A 19,194-nucleotide genomic window follows, 5' to 3' on the forward strand; every position below is an offset into this window, starting at 1 on the left:
TAAACTTTTTTTCATTTTTGCTTTTAACATTTGTTGTTTTTTGCAGTAAAAAAATGTTAGGTGGATTATTGTTGCCAGTACAAAATTGTTCAAATTCCCAATCTGAATCATTAGATTTTAGATTAACATTTTCTATGGTGTTTAACTGTCAAATTTGACAATTACTAGAGTAAACATAGCATAATATTATTTTAAATAATATTATAACTGTTTCGGGATTCGCTTTATTTTCTAATTTGTTTATAAATTATTTACGCACGTAGGTAATAAATTTCATACAACGATTTATTACACTTTATATACATAAAAACTGTCATGTAAGTTTATTAGTTAAAAGTTAAGTATAAAAATAATAATCTTATAAATTATAATTACTTCCAAAGTAAACATGCGGATTTCCTATTAGATTAATACTTGATTTTATATATTGCTATTTATCTGTTTAGCTCTTAATTGTGTGCCATCTTGAACCATTTTTTGTTTTAGTTTTTATATTTATTTGTAATATAAAAAGAATTGATTTCATATAATATTATTATCATCATCATTCCCCTTCCGCACCGTGGTGCGCAGGGCACTGTATTCATAAACCAAATGCAGCGTATTCAGATCGTTTGTTATATGAAGGTAAGGTGATCAGTCCTTCACTTCAGGTCCCAATCCAGGAACAATGAAATATTGCAGTTCAAACAATCCTTTAAATTTATTTCACGTCCAAGCAAAGCTTCAAGAAAAGTTTCAAGCAAATGAACAAGCGAGCCAACCACTACACAGTGAGGCGGACTTATCTACACTTGATTTCTGAAAGTAGGCGCCTGAAGTATAATACTGATCACTTTACCTTCCATGTAACATAGGTGACTTGGATATGCTGCAACTGGAGTACCAATGGAACGCCCTATGCACCAATGGGTGCGAATAGGGAGAAAAGATGATGATTGTCATTAAGGTGGAATTAGTGAAATTCAAAAAGTATTTATGCGGGAAAAGTATTGTAGAGCGAATGGACAGTTAAAGGACAGCTTAATGAAGCTTGGTGAAGCGAATGTTGATGGAAGAAGAAAACGAGGATGACCGAAAAAGATATGGAATGATAATCCAACAAATACTTGAAGATGGCCATGTCAACAGCCGGAATAATCGGCGCATGTGCATGAGCAGATGTATGAATGTAGAAGCAAGGCCTGTTTGCAAAGACAGAATGATATGATGTTCTATCCTCTCTGCGTATCCCTACGGAGAAAAGGCGTGATGGATTGTTTGTTTTGTTTTTGAAAAATAATATGAATCGAAATGTGTGCCACTTTAGGGTCCTGCTCCAATGCTGCCACAGCCTCAAATCCCAGCAATTATTTATTTATTTATACTTTTACAATTTTGTAATTTTTTTTTATACACAATAATGTTCCTTAACTGGGGTGTCCCGTGCCAAGGGGAACATTTTACAACAAGTATAATGAAACATGCTTTAAATGAATTATTTCATAGTTAACATAATAAGAAAATAAAAACGCAATTAATCTAATTAACCTAAATATCATTGTAAACATAATAAGTGAAATAAACTAAAATAATCATAAAAACATAATAAATGCATAATAAATTGCAGACAAAATTTCATAATCAGGAAACAATTTTTTTACCTATTTGGCTTGATCCATTCATCGATCCGTGCGCAACCCACCTCCCCTATCCCTTCCTTATAGCAATTTTATATTGTAAATACTTACTAATTGTCCTTATGGACAATGGAAGTAGATTCTATACTTTAACCGAGTTGTAGGCCAATCCTCTTTGACCGAAAGTTGTATTAATTTTGAGTTGTTTTTGCAGCATCAGGGTGGAGTATCTAGTAACTCTTGTATTTGTGTAATGAGTTATGGAAGGTAAAGAATAATGTTTGTGTGCGTACAGTAAAGTACAGAGCTTTTACATAAAGTTATTTTACAGATGTAACATTAAGATTTACGAATATCCCGAGGGAGCTAGTTCTGATTGGGACTCTTGAGATAATTTTTATTAAAGCTTTTTGTGCAATGATTATTTGTTTGATCAATGTGTCATTTGCACATCCCCATCCAATTATTCCTTATTCCAAAACTGATTGACTTAATGCGTAATATATTTTTACAAGTTATTTTAGGCTGATTATAACATTTGGTTTCTTTTCCAGCTTTCCTCTGAGGCCTGCCTGCTATACGGTGTCGCAGCAGTCCATCCCTTAACTTTTATATCTGTGCTTGAATTGTTTTTCATTATGTCATTCATTTTTAGATAGGATTATGGATAACCACAGCTCTGAGAAACCATTCAAATGTGAACACTGTCACAAGAGTTTTAAGTTGAGTTGCACGCTCAAAACTCACACGCGGATTCATACGGGAGACAAACCTTTTGAGTGTGAAGTATGCAAAAAGAAATTCACGCAATCGGGTCACTTGAAAGAACATGCCAGAACACATACAGGTAATTTTATTTAATTTTTACAAAATAAAAACAAAATATATTTAATACTTTATACAGTTAGGTAGTTCAATATTCTTGGATTAATACAGTGATGAGATGATCAAGTATTCATTCATATCAAAATTTGTTGCAACAGAGAGGGAAAACATTTTGAGGAGGGAATCTGGAAGTGCAGGCATTTACAAGGCTTATGACCTGTCACTGTGTAACATTCACCATTCTGCCTATCTTTGAACATCCACATCTCCTCAACTCTTCCATCTGTTGACTTTTGTGAAGTAAGAGAGCTGAAACCTGACAGGTGATAAGCCTTGTAAATGCCTAGACTTCTATATTCCCTTCTCAAAAATGTTTTCCCTCCCTGTTGCAACAAATTTAGGTATGAATAACTCTCTGGGGAGGAAATTCAGCTAGTCTGTAAGCATTTGGACATACTCAAAACATTGTTGAATTAACTACCTGGTAAAAGAAGAAGTATAAAAAGTTGGAAAATTGTTTTCAGGCGTTGCCTAGTAGGTGAATTGGTTCAGCCGGATGAATCTCACCCACACGATAAAGGTTTCAGCTCTTTTACTTCACAAAAGTCAACAGATGGAAGAGTTGAGGAAATGTGGATGTTCAAACATAGGCAGAATGGTGAATGTTACACATTGTGTAAAGTGGTCACCTTACACCAGCCATTATAATAATTTTAAATCAAACGCATTTGTTTCCAGGAGAAAAGCCTTATCAATGTTCTGAGTGTGGCAAAGCGTATGTGAATGGGTCTCACCTTCGTGCACACATGAGATCCCATAGTAAGGAGCGTCCCTACACGTGTGCGGACTGCGGGAAGACCTTCGCACACCTCAGCGCTCTCAAGGTGCACTCTAACCGCCACACTGGAGGAAAACTCTACAAATATGTATGTTTATTGTATTTACTACAATATACACTAGTTGCTTTTTTTTTACATACAGCAAACCACAGTTTGTACATAATAAAAAATGTTGACTTAAAAGGTGTTGACAAATTTGATCAATGCTGCAAGGATTATTTTTCAGACAAATTGTGTAATAATATGCTTTTAAAAAAAATAAGAATGTTTAATGCCATACAAAATTGGATACTAAAAAATGTTTTCATGAACAAAATGAAAATTTATTTGCATATCCAATCACAGACCTTTGTTTGTCCATAGTTTGAAAAAAAAATCACTGACTTTTAGGTTTATGGTATACCTTTTTAATAGCTGCTGACAGTTTTTGGTTTTCCTTTGAATCGATACAGCTGTTTCTGACGTCTTCTTTAGACTCTTATCTGTTAAAGCCCGCTGGCTCAAAAAAGAAATATTCACATGGCGATGGTGGGTCTGATTAGACCCAGTTTTAAAAGTAGATTTTTAAACTTTTTGGGTTTTTCAATATTATTTCATCGTCAAAGTCTTAATCAAAAAGAAGGTGTGTAGTTAAAGATTTGTGTACGATTTATTGTGATTTTATACAATTATAATTTTAAAAATCCTAAGTGCACCTAAATCCTTCGGATATGCTCTGTGCACATTGACATTGACTTTAAAAAAAATAGGAATCTGATAATTTCGGAATCGGATAATTTATATAGCGCCATTTTAGTGAAAATCACTTCAAGGGCGCTCCTTGTCTTTGGTATCATGACAATGTTAACGTTTTAAAATTAATATGGTTTTATCATTAGTTTTTAATAGCATGGTTTATCCTCTCTTCTCTAATTTTCTAAACATGCAGATTAAAAACATAATTAATTGTCCATTTTTTTCAGGGTACAGATATTCATAAGGATGCACTGAAAAGGTTTTCTTGTGATGTTTGTGGCTCAAATTTCCGACTTCGGCATTCCCTCAAGGTGCATCTCAGGAGCCACTCAGGAGACAGACCATTCAAATGTGAACTTTGTTCAAAGGGTATATTGATCTTTGCCTAATTTATTTACTAAGTTAATTAGACATATTAGTAAATTTTAGGTTTTTATTTTAATAAATATGTACCTACATTATAACTGCATCAATAAGATGAATGTGTCCTTATCGAGATGCCCCAAGCTGACATCTCTTTTTTTATCTATAAAATGTAAAATCAATGGAAAAGATTATTTGGTTAGTTTTGTGGGTATAATAAAATTAAAGAAAGGTTGTATAAATGCAAAGCAATTTCCATATTTTATTGACTTTTTTGTTCATTGAGTTTACATTGTAGGAATAATTTATTACTGTAATAAAGAGCTTAAGAGATAAGACGGGACTTATTCACTGGTGAATTGTCAAACGTGGGAAAAACGGACCATCTATGTCGAGGGTCGACAACCTTTTATTGTTGGATGAATTTCATGAATTTTTCATGAGGATCTAAAATCTAAAGATATCTCAAAAGACTGTTAAGTACTATGACTAAAATGATATGTTTTTAATTTTTTAAAAAACTATTTACTTATAAGAGATAGACTGTTCATTTTAAAGTTTTTTGTTAATATTTTTTTAATATATTTTCATATAACAACAGCCAGTCACTCGAGCCCAGGACACATTGTATTGTGATTGAACTGTCCTGATTTGTCTATTTACTATAGGTATTACCCATTATATTTTGTAAAAGCCCTCTGGGCGTGTATATGCTAATAAATAAGTAATCAATTTCAGGTTTCACCCAAGCGTCCCACCTGAGATCGCACATATCCACGCACATCAGCACGGGACGACACAAGTGCAACGTGTGCGGACGTGTGTGTGGGAGCGTAGAACTGGCGCGACGTCATGCACGTTCCCACGTGCAAGGCGTTTACAGGTGCAGTGCCTGCGGGGAAAGGTTCCAGAAACTGACAAGCCTCAAGACTCACGCCAGGAGACATACAGGTTTAGAAACATAATAAATATTAATGTATTGTAATTATTATTTTCAAACCATTAAAATATTGTGTTGGTACCTTCTGTTATTTTGGCTTTCTTTAGCATAATAAAATTTTTATATTTCAACAAAGAGGGCCTTTTTGAGACTAGAATATGGAAGCCTACGCATTCACATTATGTCCTCTTATCACGTGGGTCGGAAAATGGTACAAAATTTTATGCAATTGTACAAAGGACAGTTTGTGGGATTGAAAATTGCACATAAACATGTGCAGCACATAGAAATTTTCGATGCCATGAAAGATATTGGGCAGTTTCACAATTAAGGATGGCTTTGCATCTAAAGCGTAAGACTGATCATCTTACCTTGATGTAACGTATTGGAGGGTATTATTTTTTCCGGGTGTATATTTCCGACAGCATCAGCATAGATTGTTTTATCTCCTGACTTTCAGAACCATCCTACCTCTGGTCATGCCGATGGGAAGAGCAGTCAGGCAGCTGAACATGACTTTGGACATAGACATCTTTCACAGACACATTAGTGAAACTATGTTTAAGGGGCAAATACTCTTGCTATTGAATATAATATCGAGCCATTGCTCGAGGATCCTGGCGTGTTGTCCCAATTGAACGCCTTAAATATTTTGTTTAATTTGCAGTGATATTTTGGTCCAATAAAAATGAATTTGAGTTTAATTTGAAATGCATGTTAACATATTACAACAGAGATGAAGAACATTTAAGAAAAGGTAATATAGAAGTCTAGGCATCTACAGGGCTTATGACCTGTCAATGGCTGGTTTAAGTGGCCACTTTACACACTGTGTAACATTCACCATTCTGCCTATATTTGAACATCTATATTCCTTCAATTCTTTCATCTGTTGATGTTTGTGAAGTTAAAGAGCTGAAACCTTTATTTAAACCCAGCCATTGACAGGTCATAAGCCCTGTAGATGCCTAGACTTCTATATTACCTTTTCTTAAATGTTCTTCATCTCTGTTGTAATATGTTAATATAAACAGCTCCCCAGGGAGTTAAATCCAGTCCTTGTCTACAAAAATTTGGACAAACTCAAAATATTGTTGAAATGCATGTGTTCAAAATAGACATCTGATATGTACGTGTTTTATCATATTTCAGGTGAAAAGGCCTACAAATGTGGAGTATGTAGTCGGAGTTTTAGCCTTCCCTCTCTCCTGGTAGCACACATACGAACTCACAGCGGAGAGAAACCATTTCAGTGTGAAATCTGCTCCAAGTGCTTTGCTCAGAGGTAAAAATACATCCTTCTTATTATAGGTAGGGTAGGCCCTTGAGGTGATTTTCACAAAAATGGCGCTATATAAATTATCCAAACATATATATATATAGTGAGCGTACTTGGCAAACATCTAAGAAGCGCAAGACAAAACCTACATGAAATATAAATAGCAATTAAGTGTTGAGATAATGAGGAAACATAATTCTAAATGAAAAATAAATCAAACTCTTCATATTGCCAACCAACTGACACATAGGCACATTCTGATATGTCGCATTTAAAAAAGGTTTATTATGATAAAATAATATTTGAAGCACTAGCTTTGTCATTTTCTTTTATTTAAAATGTTTAATAATTAAAAATATCATTGAATCCAAGTAAAAAGAAGCATTGAACACATGTTAGCGGGTGATGTGTTATGGGTATTTTCTTGTTATTTGGTAAGATTTAAATTGTTTCGTATTATAAATTTAATATTTGAAACACTAACTTTGTGGTTATTCATTATTATAAAATAAATAAAAACTACTTTGCAGCAAATACGCGTCATAATATTTAGTAAACATTGATAAAACAAAAATGGATAGAATTCATTAACTAATTATACCTTGATAATGAAACTCATATAGCTTTGAAACCGGTCGGTAGAAAAACAAGTGTTTAAAAACATAGTTGTTTTTATTTATTTCATTATTTAATATTAGTTTGTTTTTAAGCCTCGACAAAGGGACAGTCATGTTTGAAAACCGGTCGGCATATTATTTATTTTAGTCATTTTAAGCAAACTAAATACGTGGTTATCAGATACACAGAATCTTTGAGACTTTTTACAAGATAAAAGTTTTTTTTCTTTACAGATCAGTTTTAGCGTGTCACCTGCGAATGCACAAAGGGGACAAGCGTTTTGCGTGCGATATTTGTACCAAGAAATTCATCAGCCAATCAGATTTGGTCAAACACCGACGGATTCATACGGGCGAGAAACCATACAAGTGTGAGTTTTGTAATTCCTGCTTCGGAAGAAGCAACCATCTTACTAGGCATATGAAAATACACTTCCGGAACAAAAAAACACTCAACTCCTTTGACAGCAAAGAAAAACAGCAAACATTTGACAACAGAGACTGCATTATTGAAAAATACAGCGATCAAATCATTCATAAAGATATTAATGTGCCTAATTTTGTCACGATGAATAATTATATGAGTCACAATAGCTGCTTTGAAAGTGCAGTCAATAATTTAAACAGGCCTCTACTGAGTTGTCAAAATGGCACGGACATACAATTCAACACCTACAATAATAGATTTATTAATCAAAACTCGCATGTAGTTGACAACTATGAAATTTCCAATGGATTGGACAACGATTACAACAAAAGACTTTGCAACATTGGGAATAATTTTATCTCTGAACATAGCAACCGATACAACTGCGACTTTTTGAAATACCAAACAGAAGCGTATGGGTATTGCAAACAAATTAACATTGAGCAACGAGATCACTTAGATAATAGAGATAATTACATTTCGGACGGCGTAAGAAATCATTATGATAATTTGGAAGCTACGTATCCGAGGCTAGATCATTTTTACCGCGAAGATAAAATTGCAGAGGCTTCTTCTGTCGATACGAAAATTAAAAGTAGTTGCAAGTGGCGATATCCAAACACTGGAATCCATCTGAAAAACAGTTGCAAAGAAGTGGATGTGAAAACGGCAAATAACTGTAAGCCGTGGCAATGTGGGATATGTGACGCCAATTTTTCACAACAAACAGACCTAGTGGACCATGTGGCTGGACATAAGAGGACAATGCCAAGAGTTAAATATACTAAGTTGGTAAGTATGTGTTGTTATAATATTTTAGTGAGGTACACAGTAAGAGGTATTTTAAGAAAGTAAGTTCCATTTGTATTTCTTGCTATCACGCCGCTGTGATCACAGGTTGCCGCATCCGTGGCATTTACGCTGAATGATAAACGTGGACTGGTTTAGTGTGCATCGTATTAAGGAAACAAATTTGAGTGAGAAACTCCTTGATGGTTTTTTAAATATTTGAGTTAGTTTATTTCAATTTTATTTTTTCATAAATTGTTTTTTTATTGCAAGTTCTCTTATATGTTGATATGCCATGTATTTTTTAATGATGTTTTTGTTCTGTATAATATGTATGTTGTTAAAGTGTTTTACATATATTCGTCCCAACTCAACATAGGACTTTGGTTCCATGGAATTGGAATTTATGTCTCAATAAATGTTACATAAATATATTGTGAATAAAATAAATAAATAAAAATAAAATAAATTACAGACCTTATATCTCACATAAGCTTACCTAAACTCCAAACATTCGGAACTCGGAGGAACACGGCTGATGTCATCTTTATGTATAGAATATCGAATAATTTGATAGATTGTCCTTAGGTTCTATCACTTACTAAGCGCAGACTAGAAACTAATCTTTATTTAAAATTTCTAAATGTTCCACAAATTCATATCAAAACTCATTTGTAAATAGAACCTGCAATATGTGTAATCGTCAATTCAATCATATCGATATTAATAATTTGTCTTTTACTTCAACTAAAAATGAAATTTATAAAACAAATTCAAGTTATGATTTTGAATCCAGAGCCTATTATACATATGTGCTGTACTGTATGTAGGAGTCAAGCGCGTTCTGCCCATACATACTGTGGATGCGGCGCATTCTTTAAATATTTGAAAATAATAATATGTCTTTTATTATTAAAAATTATAAATGTGAAAAGAAAATATACAAATGTTCCTAAAATTATCGCATTCCTATGTGCGTATGCGTATTTTATTTGTAATTGTTCTGAATATAAAGGTACCTTGGCCTTGATATAGCGTATTATTGAAATTTGGCCAAAATTTAAGTACATCTCGAGTTTTAGGTACTTATAGAAAAATTATAAAACATCATTTTTGTAATAATTTATAATAATACCTTATGCGCACTTTGTAAAAGTGATAATATGCTATATTGATTTTAATTAGATATTTACCAATGTATATTTACTATCATGCCTACTAAAAGTAAGGACATGATTATTTTTTGGCAGCATCCCTACTGATAATATTCACCGCATATATAATAAAAGTACACTCTATGGTCAGCCATATTCATAATGTACATTATAATATTAATAAACATTATAACAGTATTACATTATAACTGTGGGAGCAATATTCAAGTGTAGATTTTTTATTTTACTTTTAATAATATAAATTACATTTACATATTAATAATGTTGCAAGTTGTGTACTATTAGTTATTTTACATCACATATTATATTTATGTGACAGTTATTTATGTTACCAATATTACGAGGAAGCCTCTAATTGGACCTTATGAAATATATTTAAAACATGTATCTTATAATTTTATAAATGTCTGTTAGCTTTCCAATAAAATGAAAATAAAATAAGCAGTGGGATTTCCAATTTTTTTCGGTATTTCAAACAAGCACCAAATAGCATAAGTCAGCTAATTTATAATGGCGTCAACTCCTTTTCATTAGGTCAGGGTTAGCACCACACATGAATGAAACTGCTAATCGCGGCGCTGTGATGGCAAGGAATACAAACGGACCTTGCTTACTGAGTATACCTCGTTCATATATAAAGCAAACAAGTATAGTGCGTCCGAATGTTTAATTAGCCTGTGTTGTTAGTGCCCGTCGGTGAAACAAGTAAACATACAAATTTCGTTTGTATCAGTAGGCACAACATTATACTGATAGACTTGCATGTTATTTATTTGTCCATTTTATTTTCTATTATTGCTTTTTTTTATAGGTAACTAATCCAGAATCAGGAGTTTTAGAAGAAAAAGAAATAGTGCCGAGGGAAAAATTAAAGATAGTTCCCAAAGAAATACTTCAACCAATCATTAATGCATATTTCACCAATAGCGATCATAAAAAACAAAAGAAAAATTCTGATGTTGCCTCATCGCATATTCTGAAAATTGAGGATGAAAAAGTACCTGATTTGGAGAATGAAAATAATGATAATTTAGAAACTGCAAATGAATCAAATAATCCTAATGCTGGCAACACTCAAACAGAACAAAAAATTCATGGTGCAGAAATAGGAAATAAAAATGATCTTTTAATTGAGAAAGAAATTAGTGATTTAGAAGATGAAGATGTTAGAGCAGAATTTTTGAATAATGATGATTCTAGTGATTTTGAAAAGGTGAGCGGTAAATGAATCAAATATTATTGTTGCCATTTATATATATAAAATATGTATTTAAATATAGAAGTATAATTTTATAATGCTTGATAGAGGAGGAAAAAAAATTGTTTGGTGAACAATTGCCAGTATTGAGAAAATATGGATTGTAAACAAATACTGGAATTGAACACTTTTAGGATTTTATCTAAAGTGACCAATATCTCAACATAGACGAGGAAATGACTTTTATGAAAAATATTACTATAAAAAAACTTGACAAAAATTCAACAGATGTCGCCTATGAGGAGGCGTCAAATAATGTGAAAGGAGGCCTGCTTCGACTAGATATACAACCTCAGAAAAAAATGTGTAGAAGTGGAAATCACAAACATTGGGCAGAATGGTGAATGTTACACAGTGTGTTAAGTGTTTAGTTCCTTCATCTCGGTTGAGATATCTATAAAAACAAATAAAAACATCGTCTCCGTCAAGATATTGGTCTCCCTATTGTTATTTTTTGTAGCAAGTAGCATTCTTAACAAAAAAGAAAAGAATGTATTTAAAAAGGCAAAAAAAAAAATTCTTCTCTTTTTTATTTACAGCCTCTCATAGAAAAGAAGCCCAAACGGATAATAAGAAAACAAGACCCATCTAAAATTTTAGTCAAAATGCAGAATGCTGATTTTAATTCGATTGAAAAAAAATGCCAACAAAGTAAAAATCATAAAGAAGAATATAAAATAAGTCGAAAAAAAATTGTCAAAAAAAAGGAAACACTCAAAGGCAAGAAAGAATACCCCTGTACAGAATGTCCAAAAATCTTCAAGTAAGTTGCATAGGTTTTCATTTTAATTCGAAAATGACAGATGAGAGGAGATATCAAGATTCTTAATAATTACTATAAGTATTTAGTATTTATGCAAATTAAAAAAAAAACTGTAAATAATCATAAGTAAAATCACAGTATGTCAATTGTTTCTAAAGCATAAAACCTATGTGTGTCACATCTACGCTGAGTTTTTGCTTATGGATCTCTAGATATTGTGTTATTGCTTGAAAAACGTTGTACTGTTTTTTGTATTTAAATATTTTTTTTACTTTTCATTGCTATATGGTTCGAAATTTCTTGTAGAACATTACCTAATATTTGATTAGTTTTGGGTTTTTTTATAAAAAAAACAGCTTTTGTGCTTACGATGGCAGTGTACATGTCCGGCCCATCTTAATCTAAGCAGTTTCATATTTTAACACTGTTTTGAGTGTGTCCAAAAGTTTGTAGACAGGCCGGATTTCCTTGCTGGGAGACTTCCATATTCCCCTCTCAAAAATGTTTTCCCTATTTGTTGCAACAAATTTAGATCTTAATAACTCCTTAGGGAGGAAACTCAGCCTGTCTACAAACATTTGCATGTACTTAAAGCATTGTTGATTAAATTAACTGGTATAAGAAGTATAAAAAGTGTTTTCAGGTGGTGCCTAGTGGGTGAAATAATTCAGTCAGACGAATCTCGCGTACAATAATGGTTTCAGCTTTTCACAAAAATCAACATACGTAGGTGGTGGATGTTCTACAGTGTGTAAAGTGGCCACATGAACCAGCCGATGACAAGTCTTAAGCCCTTTAAATACCTAGCTTTTCATATGCAACAAATTAAGACTTGTAAAACAGACTATCTACAAGAGCTTTAGATCTATCAATCGATAAGTAATACTGGTGCTACATAGTAGTATTTCCTTCTCTAAAATGTTCACCATCTCTGTTGTAATATGTTAATCTTAATAAGGGGGTGAAATCCAGTCTTTGTCGTCTACAAACATTTGGACAAACTTAGAATATTGTCCGATAAGTAACATTCGTGGGTTCTGATTTCAAAATGATAATGAATGCGATTTATAGGTATTCTCATTCCCTGAGGGTGCACTCACGTTTGCACTGCGGGCTGCGGCCGTACGCTTGCGAGCTCTGCCCTCGCCGCTTCACGCAGTCCGGGCAGAGGGCCCAGCATGCGCGCACACACTCGGGGGAGAGGCGCCACCAGTGCCAGCATTGCGGGAAGGCCTTCCTCAACTCTTCGCATCTCAAGTAAACATTTTTACATATAGGGTGTTCTCACGGTCACTTGTGGCTGCACGCATGCACGCCCTGGCCTCAAGCTAGCCAGGACATAGGCTATTTTGCAATATAATAAAATCTTTGTAAGAAAGAAATTTGTCTTTCTACATCTTTTAAGATCTTTGAGTCGGGTCCAAGTTTATACAATAGTCACGCTAATGGAAGTTCAATGTTTTTAAAATATTTTTTTATTTGTTAGTAGATTTTCAAACTAAGCTTTAAAAAAACTATTTTATTTTTATGTGTCATCGCTATGATGTACATAGTAATATTGACATTACTAGATGTCTGTGACGTCACTAGTGTCGGTGAGTTGTCCTGACTGCTGAGTTAGCTTACTGTAAACCAAAAATCTATCACAACACATAACAACGCTGTAACTGATTGATTCAGAAAAACTTATGACGTAATTCAAAGTATATGGTACATTTTTATTAATTTTTTCATACATTTTTGAGAAACTTCACTTGTATGATTAAATGCTCTAATTTTTACCTCGTGTAAGAAAACATTTTTTATATCTATTTTCCATACCATATTTTTATTAATAAAAATGTAATACATACCTGTCTGTAACATATATAATTCCTTAATTAATTTTCTTTTTGATACAGGTAATATCAATAACACAGGGAATTTTTATATGCATGTTTATATATTTTTAATGTTTTTTACCAAGTTTTCACTACATTTATTACTCTGTTTTTAGTATGTTTTTGCTTCGTTTTTTACTACATTTTTTACTTTGTTTTTCACTTTGTCCTTTATCTTTATAACTGTTTCTATATATTGATTACTGTTTTTTATATTTTTTTGACTGTCTTAGAACGGGGTAAATAACCCTAGTTAGATAGTCAAAGCAACTTTGTATAAATTATAATTTTGTGTATGTGATATAATATGATAATAAATAAATAAATTAGATGTGCATCTTTGTAATTGTATGCTCAGTATAATATGACTAGTTAGAAATGGACCCAAAATTAAAAAAATCATAAGAAAACAAATATTTCTATAAAAATATGTGTTATTATATGCTTGTTTAAGTGAGTTATGTTTTGTGTGAATGTATTTATGCTACAATAACATTTATTTGTGTACCTGGGCGCTGAGTATAATGCTCTGGGAAAAAGCACCATGCGAAAGAATTACTGAAGAGTAGGTACTCGCAAAGATTTGCTTTCGACCTAATGAAACTAAGCCGAAATGAAGTGAGGATTATCACTAGAGATTAATTAAACACTTTGCTAGAATGATAAATACTATTGTTATTCCACCTGTAGATCTCACTTGAAGACCCACAGCGGAGAGAAGCCGTACTCGTGTGACATTTGTAACAAGAAGTTTGGGTACCTGGCCGGGTGGAAACTGCACCAGAATATTCACAGCGGAGAGACACCCTACAAATGTGAGGCGTGTGGCAGAGGTTAGTGACATTATCATATACACTGAATTGTCAAATTAACAGCTTCTGTGCTTTGTTTGTTTTCCATTTTGGCTAAATAATTAATTTTATATGAGTGCGTCATTCTTCTTGGAAATAAAGTCTCCGGTCCTAGAGTAAAAGTTCTGGATTCAAGTCTTGGATATATTTTAAACAATTTAAGTCAAAGTACGGGAAAATGGTGTGTATCAAATTTAGTTTCAAACGTCCCAGTTTTTTGATCATGTGTTCGCAATAGCCAATAAATTAAAGCATTATTATGTTGTGACAACCAAGGGCAAACATGATCGCAACCGCAACAGATTTTCAGTGTCTTGGGTGGCCATATTCTTCGATGTTTAGCGTGTTTGGGGTACAAACTAATCCGATCACGTCAAATGATGTCGTTGAATGCCTGCAAGTCAGCGGTCCGTACAATAAACCTCAGTTTTCTTTGCTTCTTGTCAGTTATATTTCACCGTTCAAATGTGTGTTTAATCACTCACCGATCTGAACTCGCGACGTCGCAGACGGTGTAATTTCAAAGTTTTGTTGGGTATTTTCAAAGTTACAAAACTTTAATAAATCATAGCGATGATACATAAAAATAAAATAAAAATGTCTTTGGCTTAGTTTGATAGCCTGTTAAAATATATACTTTTTTTTTTAAACCACTAAACTACCCCATTCTCATTTTTTTATATTTCAGGTTTCCGTCAGCCATCGTCTCTGCGTTCCCACCTCCTGACGCACTCGGGGGAAAAGCCCTACGAGTGCTCTCGCTGTGGGGCTCGCTTTGCCCAGCGGAGCACCCTGTCCGCACACGGCCGCGTACACGGAATCGGAGCCCCCGCCGGTCCCCGTCAGCCCCGACCCCCGCCGGACAAGTCTTTCCCGTGCCCAAAACAAGGCTGCGGGAAAGTATTTGGTAGGAAGGCCCACCTAAAGAGACATATGAACACACACGCTGTGGTTTCGGACACAATAACTTGAAGAAAGTCTGATTTCATAGAGTAATAAGCTGACTATCACAAGGAGGTTTGGAGTTTCCAAAGAAGAAAACATCTCAAGTAAAATGTATAATTAGCAGCTGATTTCTGAAAATAATCGACTACTCTAAACTTTAACCCTTTTAGATGGTAATTGATTTCTGTGGATAAAAAAATGCATAGTATTTTACATGGAATTATTTGTAACTAGCAAGCAACAGTCGGTTATTTCAACTTTTCGACTTGAAATTTTATTTTAATATTGTTTCTTCCAGTTTTAGTTCATAGGGGTCAAGTTACTGCGATAGCAATTCGCCCCGAATAAGCAGATGAAAGCTAATACTGGAAAAAATCATAGAAAAAATTGGCCTTTTGCATAATTTGTGTAAAGCGATGACACTAGATGGGCAGATGAGCCAGGTGGGGGTCAGTGCTATGCAAGCTCCCGACGTCACTGCGATCTGTGAAGATCTATTGTGACGGGTCCCCGTAAATAGTTCTCGCCCTCCAAGCCCAAGTCTATAAAGAGCCTGGCTACTGTGTGGAAGATGAGAGTTTACATTTTGCCAAATCTCCTCCTCCAAGCCCAGATCAGTAAAATATCGGGCTATTAGGTAGGGAACCAGCTCTTTAACGTCCTCGGGTTTAACCAGTGGTCCCCCGAGGATGAGGCTTCTTTTATGATGCGAAGCATCACACTCGCATAGAATGGGTATAGGTGTTTCCATATCTGCACTGCATAACCTACATCTAGAAGTTTCGGAAAGGTTCATTCTAGCAAGGTGTCTGTTCAATCTGCAGTGCCCTGTAAGGGCTCTAGTGATAACCCGGTCGAAGGCAAACCTTTACGAGTACCCTTTATGATGACGGTTACAGAAGGAGAAAAGAAAACACAAAAAATAAATAAATAGTAATTCAAATTAAAATAAATACTTAGGCGCACAGTACAGAGTCGATTACTTGAACGTAGTTATACAGAAAGCAGCCAGCCATAGAAAAGTAAAACTGAGATAATAGCCATTTTGGGAAAAGAGTGAATTATAAAATCTACACAATAGTTGGAATGTTTTTGACTTTAACAAACGATAAGCAATGAATACATAAGAATTTTTCAAATATTACAAACAAGAATCTTATTATGTATTTGACCAGTTTAAAAGATTTTTAAAGTAGCATAAGATTTTTCTAGTTTTGTGGGTGTTTTCTGCGAATTGAGAAGCGGTCTGGCTGTTTTTAGCAGAACATAGAATCGACCTTACTACACCTGATAACATCAATAACTCATTTTTACAAAGTTGTGGACTGGCTGCTTTCTGCATAACTACGTTCACTTGTCAATAAGTATGTAAATATTAAACATGAATAAAAGACATAAAATTAGAGGGACTTTTTTTATTGAATAAATTTAATAATACTACGGAATGGTGGTCGGAAATGAAGACAAAATTCATAAAGTCCACAAAATTAATTCCAGACTAGATATACGAGGTGTGTTCAGAAAATAACGGAAATTTTTGAATTTCACGGGTTTGAATAGTCCGATTGTCAATTTACATGTCAGTTAACATGCCCCTGAAGTGAGCAAAAATTTTCAGCTGTTTTCATTGTTTACTTTGTCTGTGGCAGCCGCTAAGGTTGAATGTGTTCGGCGTGCTCGGCGATTTTCGTCTTGGCGATCCAGAATGCCACCACTGGGACGATTGAGCCTTAGTTTCGACGTCATATCCGTAAACGCATGTTTCGTCACCTGTTATAACACGTTTCAGTAATTCTGCATCGTCGTTGACTTCATTAAGTGACACCTGAGCAACTTCCGATCGCCGGTTTTTGTTCAAAATTCAACAATGTTTTCAAAAAATTTCATGGGGTGAGCCAATCAATATGCCAACATCATCAGCGACTTCTCTGATTGTGTTTCGGCGATCGTTCATATCCATTTCATTAACTTTTTCCACGTTTTCATCGGTTGTTGGAGGTGCGTCCGGGCCGTTTGTCATCTTCAACGTCTTCAAGGCCACCTTGGAAATGCTCATACCACTCATAAACTTTTGTTTTAACTTAAAACCCACTTGTTCTCTAAATCATTTGAATAAATCCGTAGCATGTGACAACAAAATAAATTGTTTTAATTAAATTGCAAATTTAAAAGCTTCAATTAAATTAATTGACAATAGAATCACTATGCAAAGCGCCCTTGAGGTATTTTATTATGAAAATGGCGCTATATAAGTTATCAATAATAATAATAGCAAACTCACCATAGATCTTTGTTAATATTTCACACACTTTGTTACACTTTCATTTTTTACACAAAATTTGATACAAATTCTTTTATGCATTTTTTTAACAAACAAAAATCTCCGAGCTCATAAAAACACGTCAAACTTTAGTTAACCCGTCTAATTTTAGCATACTTCAGGGCCATGTATAACAACATAATAAATTTTTTTAAATTACAATCGGATTCTCCAAACCCGCAAAAATTCGCATTTCGAAATTCCCGTTATTTTCTGAACACATCTTGTATATCGATTGTCCCTGGGTATACTATCGAAACTGCATTTTGCGAGGTTTACAGAAGAGCAGAAACAAAGCTTGATAATTTTTTAAGAAGCTACCAGATAATGTAGAATTGCCTAACATGAGTATTGAAATACAATAGATACATTTTCAGCAAGTCTACAGTATCTGATTGCTTTAAAAAAACATTCAAGCTTTGTTTCTGGTTTCCTGTAAACCTCGCAAAATGCAGATTCAATAGTATACGCAAGGACCGTCAATATACTTTTAAAAAACAAACATAAAAAAACACACTTCTTACAATCTAACTTATAATTACATACATATTAATAATTAATTGTACAAATTTGTTTCAAAGTTGACAGTCAATTTAAACTTAATGCAATTTGACATATATTCCAACAAAGATTGAGAACCTCTTTAAGTGTTATGGAAGTCTAGAGATTTACATACCCTGTAAAACTATCCGGGCGGATTAAGAATACAGTTCGGTGTGATTACCTTCTTTAGGATTTTTACTTGATAGTAGCCATCGAGTCGATAACACTCATCCAGGTTTTATTTCACACACAGAACTGTCTTTATCTGCCTGGACACAGAAATAATAATATACAATAAAAAAATACCATATTATCTTTTACAGAATACTTTATTTTTTCTGTCCATTATTTACTTTAGGAGCAAAAATTCTTTAACATTCTCTTGTATACCCACGAACAGGCCATGCCTTTATGGGATTTTTTTGTTTACTATTTTTCTATTAATATGTACTTCATTGATTGAAAATTTGAATAAAAAATAAAAAATAAAACTTTTTTTCCATCGATAATCTTCCTGAAAACACGTCATATCGACGTGTTGGTTGAGTCGGCTTCGTAATACCAATGTAAATAGAGATATGCAGTAGGAAAGTCAAATATAACGTCTCGATCATACCGATGAAGATAGCTTTTACATCGCCCCCTAAACTACTACTAAAAAGAATGCCTTACCATGGTAGATTAAAAGCACTAGGACTTACATCATTGGAAAAACAACGGAAGAGAGGTGACTTGATAGAAACTCATAGATATTCAATAATTACTATGACTGCCCCCTGCATGAGATGTTTCAATTAAATCCCAACATGAATTTACGGGGTCATAACTGGAAGCTCTATCGCCCCCAATTCCACCTCAATCCCAAGAGAATCTTCCTTTCCAGCGGGGTAGTTTAAGACTGGAATAAATTGCCAAGTCTAATTGTCCATTCATTCGGGGTAGAGAAGATTCAAAGGTAGGCTAATTACATTGCAGAATTACAGCCACATCACATTAAATTTTTTGTGCTCTGACCGGAGACCGAGG

General features: G+C 33.9%; 1 protein-coding gene across 1 annotated transcript in view; it reads left to right on the forward strand.

Moving 5' to 3' along the window:
* The first annotated feature begins 119 nt into the window (after positions 1-119).
* LOC148275553 (uncharacterized) overlaps positions 120-19,194 on the forward strand; it is a 97,834-nt gene continuing 78,759 nt past the window's right edge. Inside the window, exons 1-12 of the mRNA XM_088235544.1 lie at positions 120-341; positions 2,275-2,466; positions 3,183-3,370; positions 4,246-4,387; positions 5,120-5,332; positions 6,474-6,606; positions 7,452-8,436; positions 10,420-10,821; positions 11,406-11,629; positions 12,701-12,886; positions 14,200-14,342; positions 15,049-15,845. Coding sequence (XP_088091670.1) covers positions 2,283-2,466; positions 3,183-3,370; positions 4,246-4,387; positions 5,120-5,332; positions 6,474-6,606; positions 7,452-8,436; positions 10,420-10,821; positions 11,406-11,629; positions 12,701-12,886; positions 14,200-14,342; positions 15,049-15,332 — 3,084 coding nt within the window. The 5' untranslated portion in view covers positions 120-341; positions 2,275-2,282 and the 3' untranslated portion in view covers positions 15,333-15,845. The remainder of the gene's footprint in view (positions 342-2,274; positions 2,467-3,182; positions 3,371-4,245; positions 4,388-5,119; positions 5,333-6,473; positions 6,607-7,451; positions 8,437-10,419; positions 10,822-11,405; positions 11,630-12,700; positions 12,887-14,199; positions 14,343-15,048; positions 15,846-19,194) is intronic.

Source organism: Micrasema longulum, unplaced genomic scaffold (genome assembly GCF_059751315.1).
Source record: "Micrasema longulum isolate JH-2025_06_02 unplaced genomic scaffold, ASM5975131v1 h1tg001391l, whole genome shotgun sequence".
NCBI classification, from domain to species: domain Eukaryota; kingdom Metazoa; phylum Arthropoda; class Insecta; order Trichoptera; family Brachycentridae; genus Micrasema; species Micrasema longulum.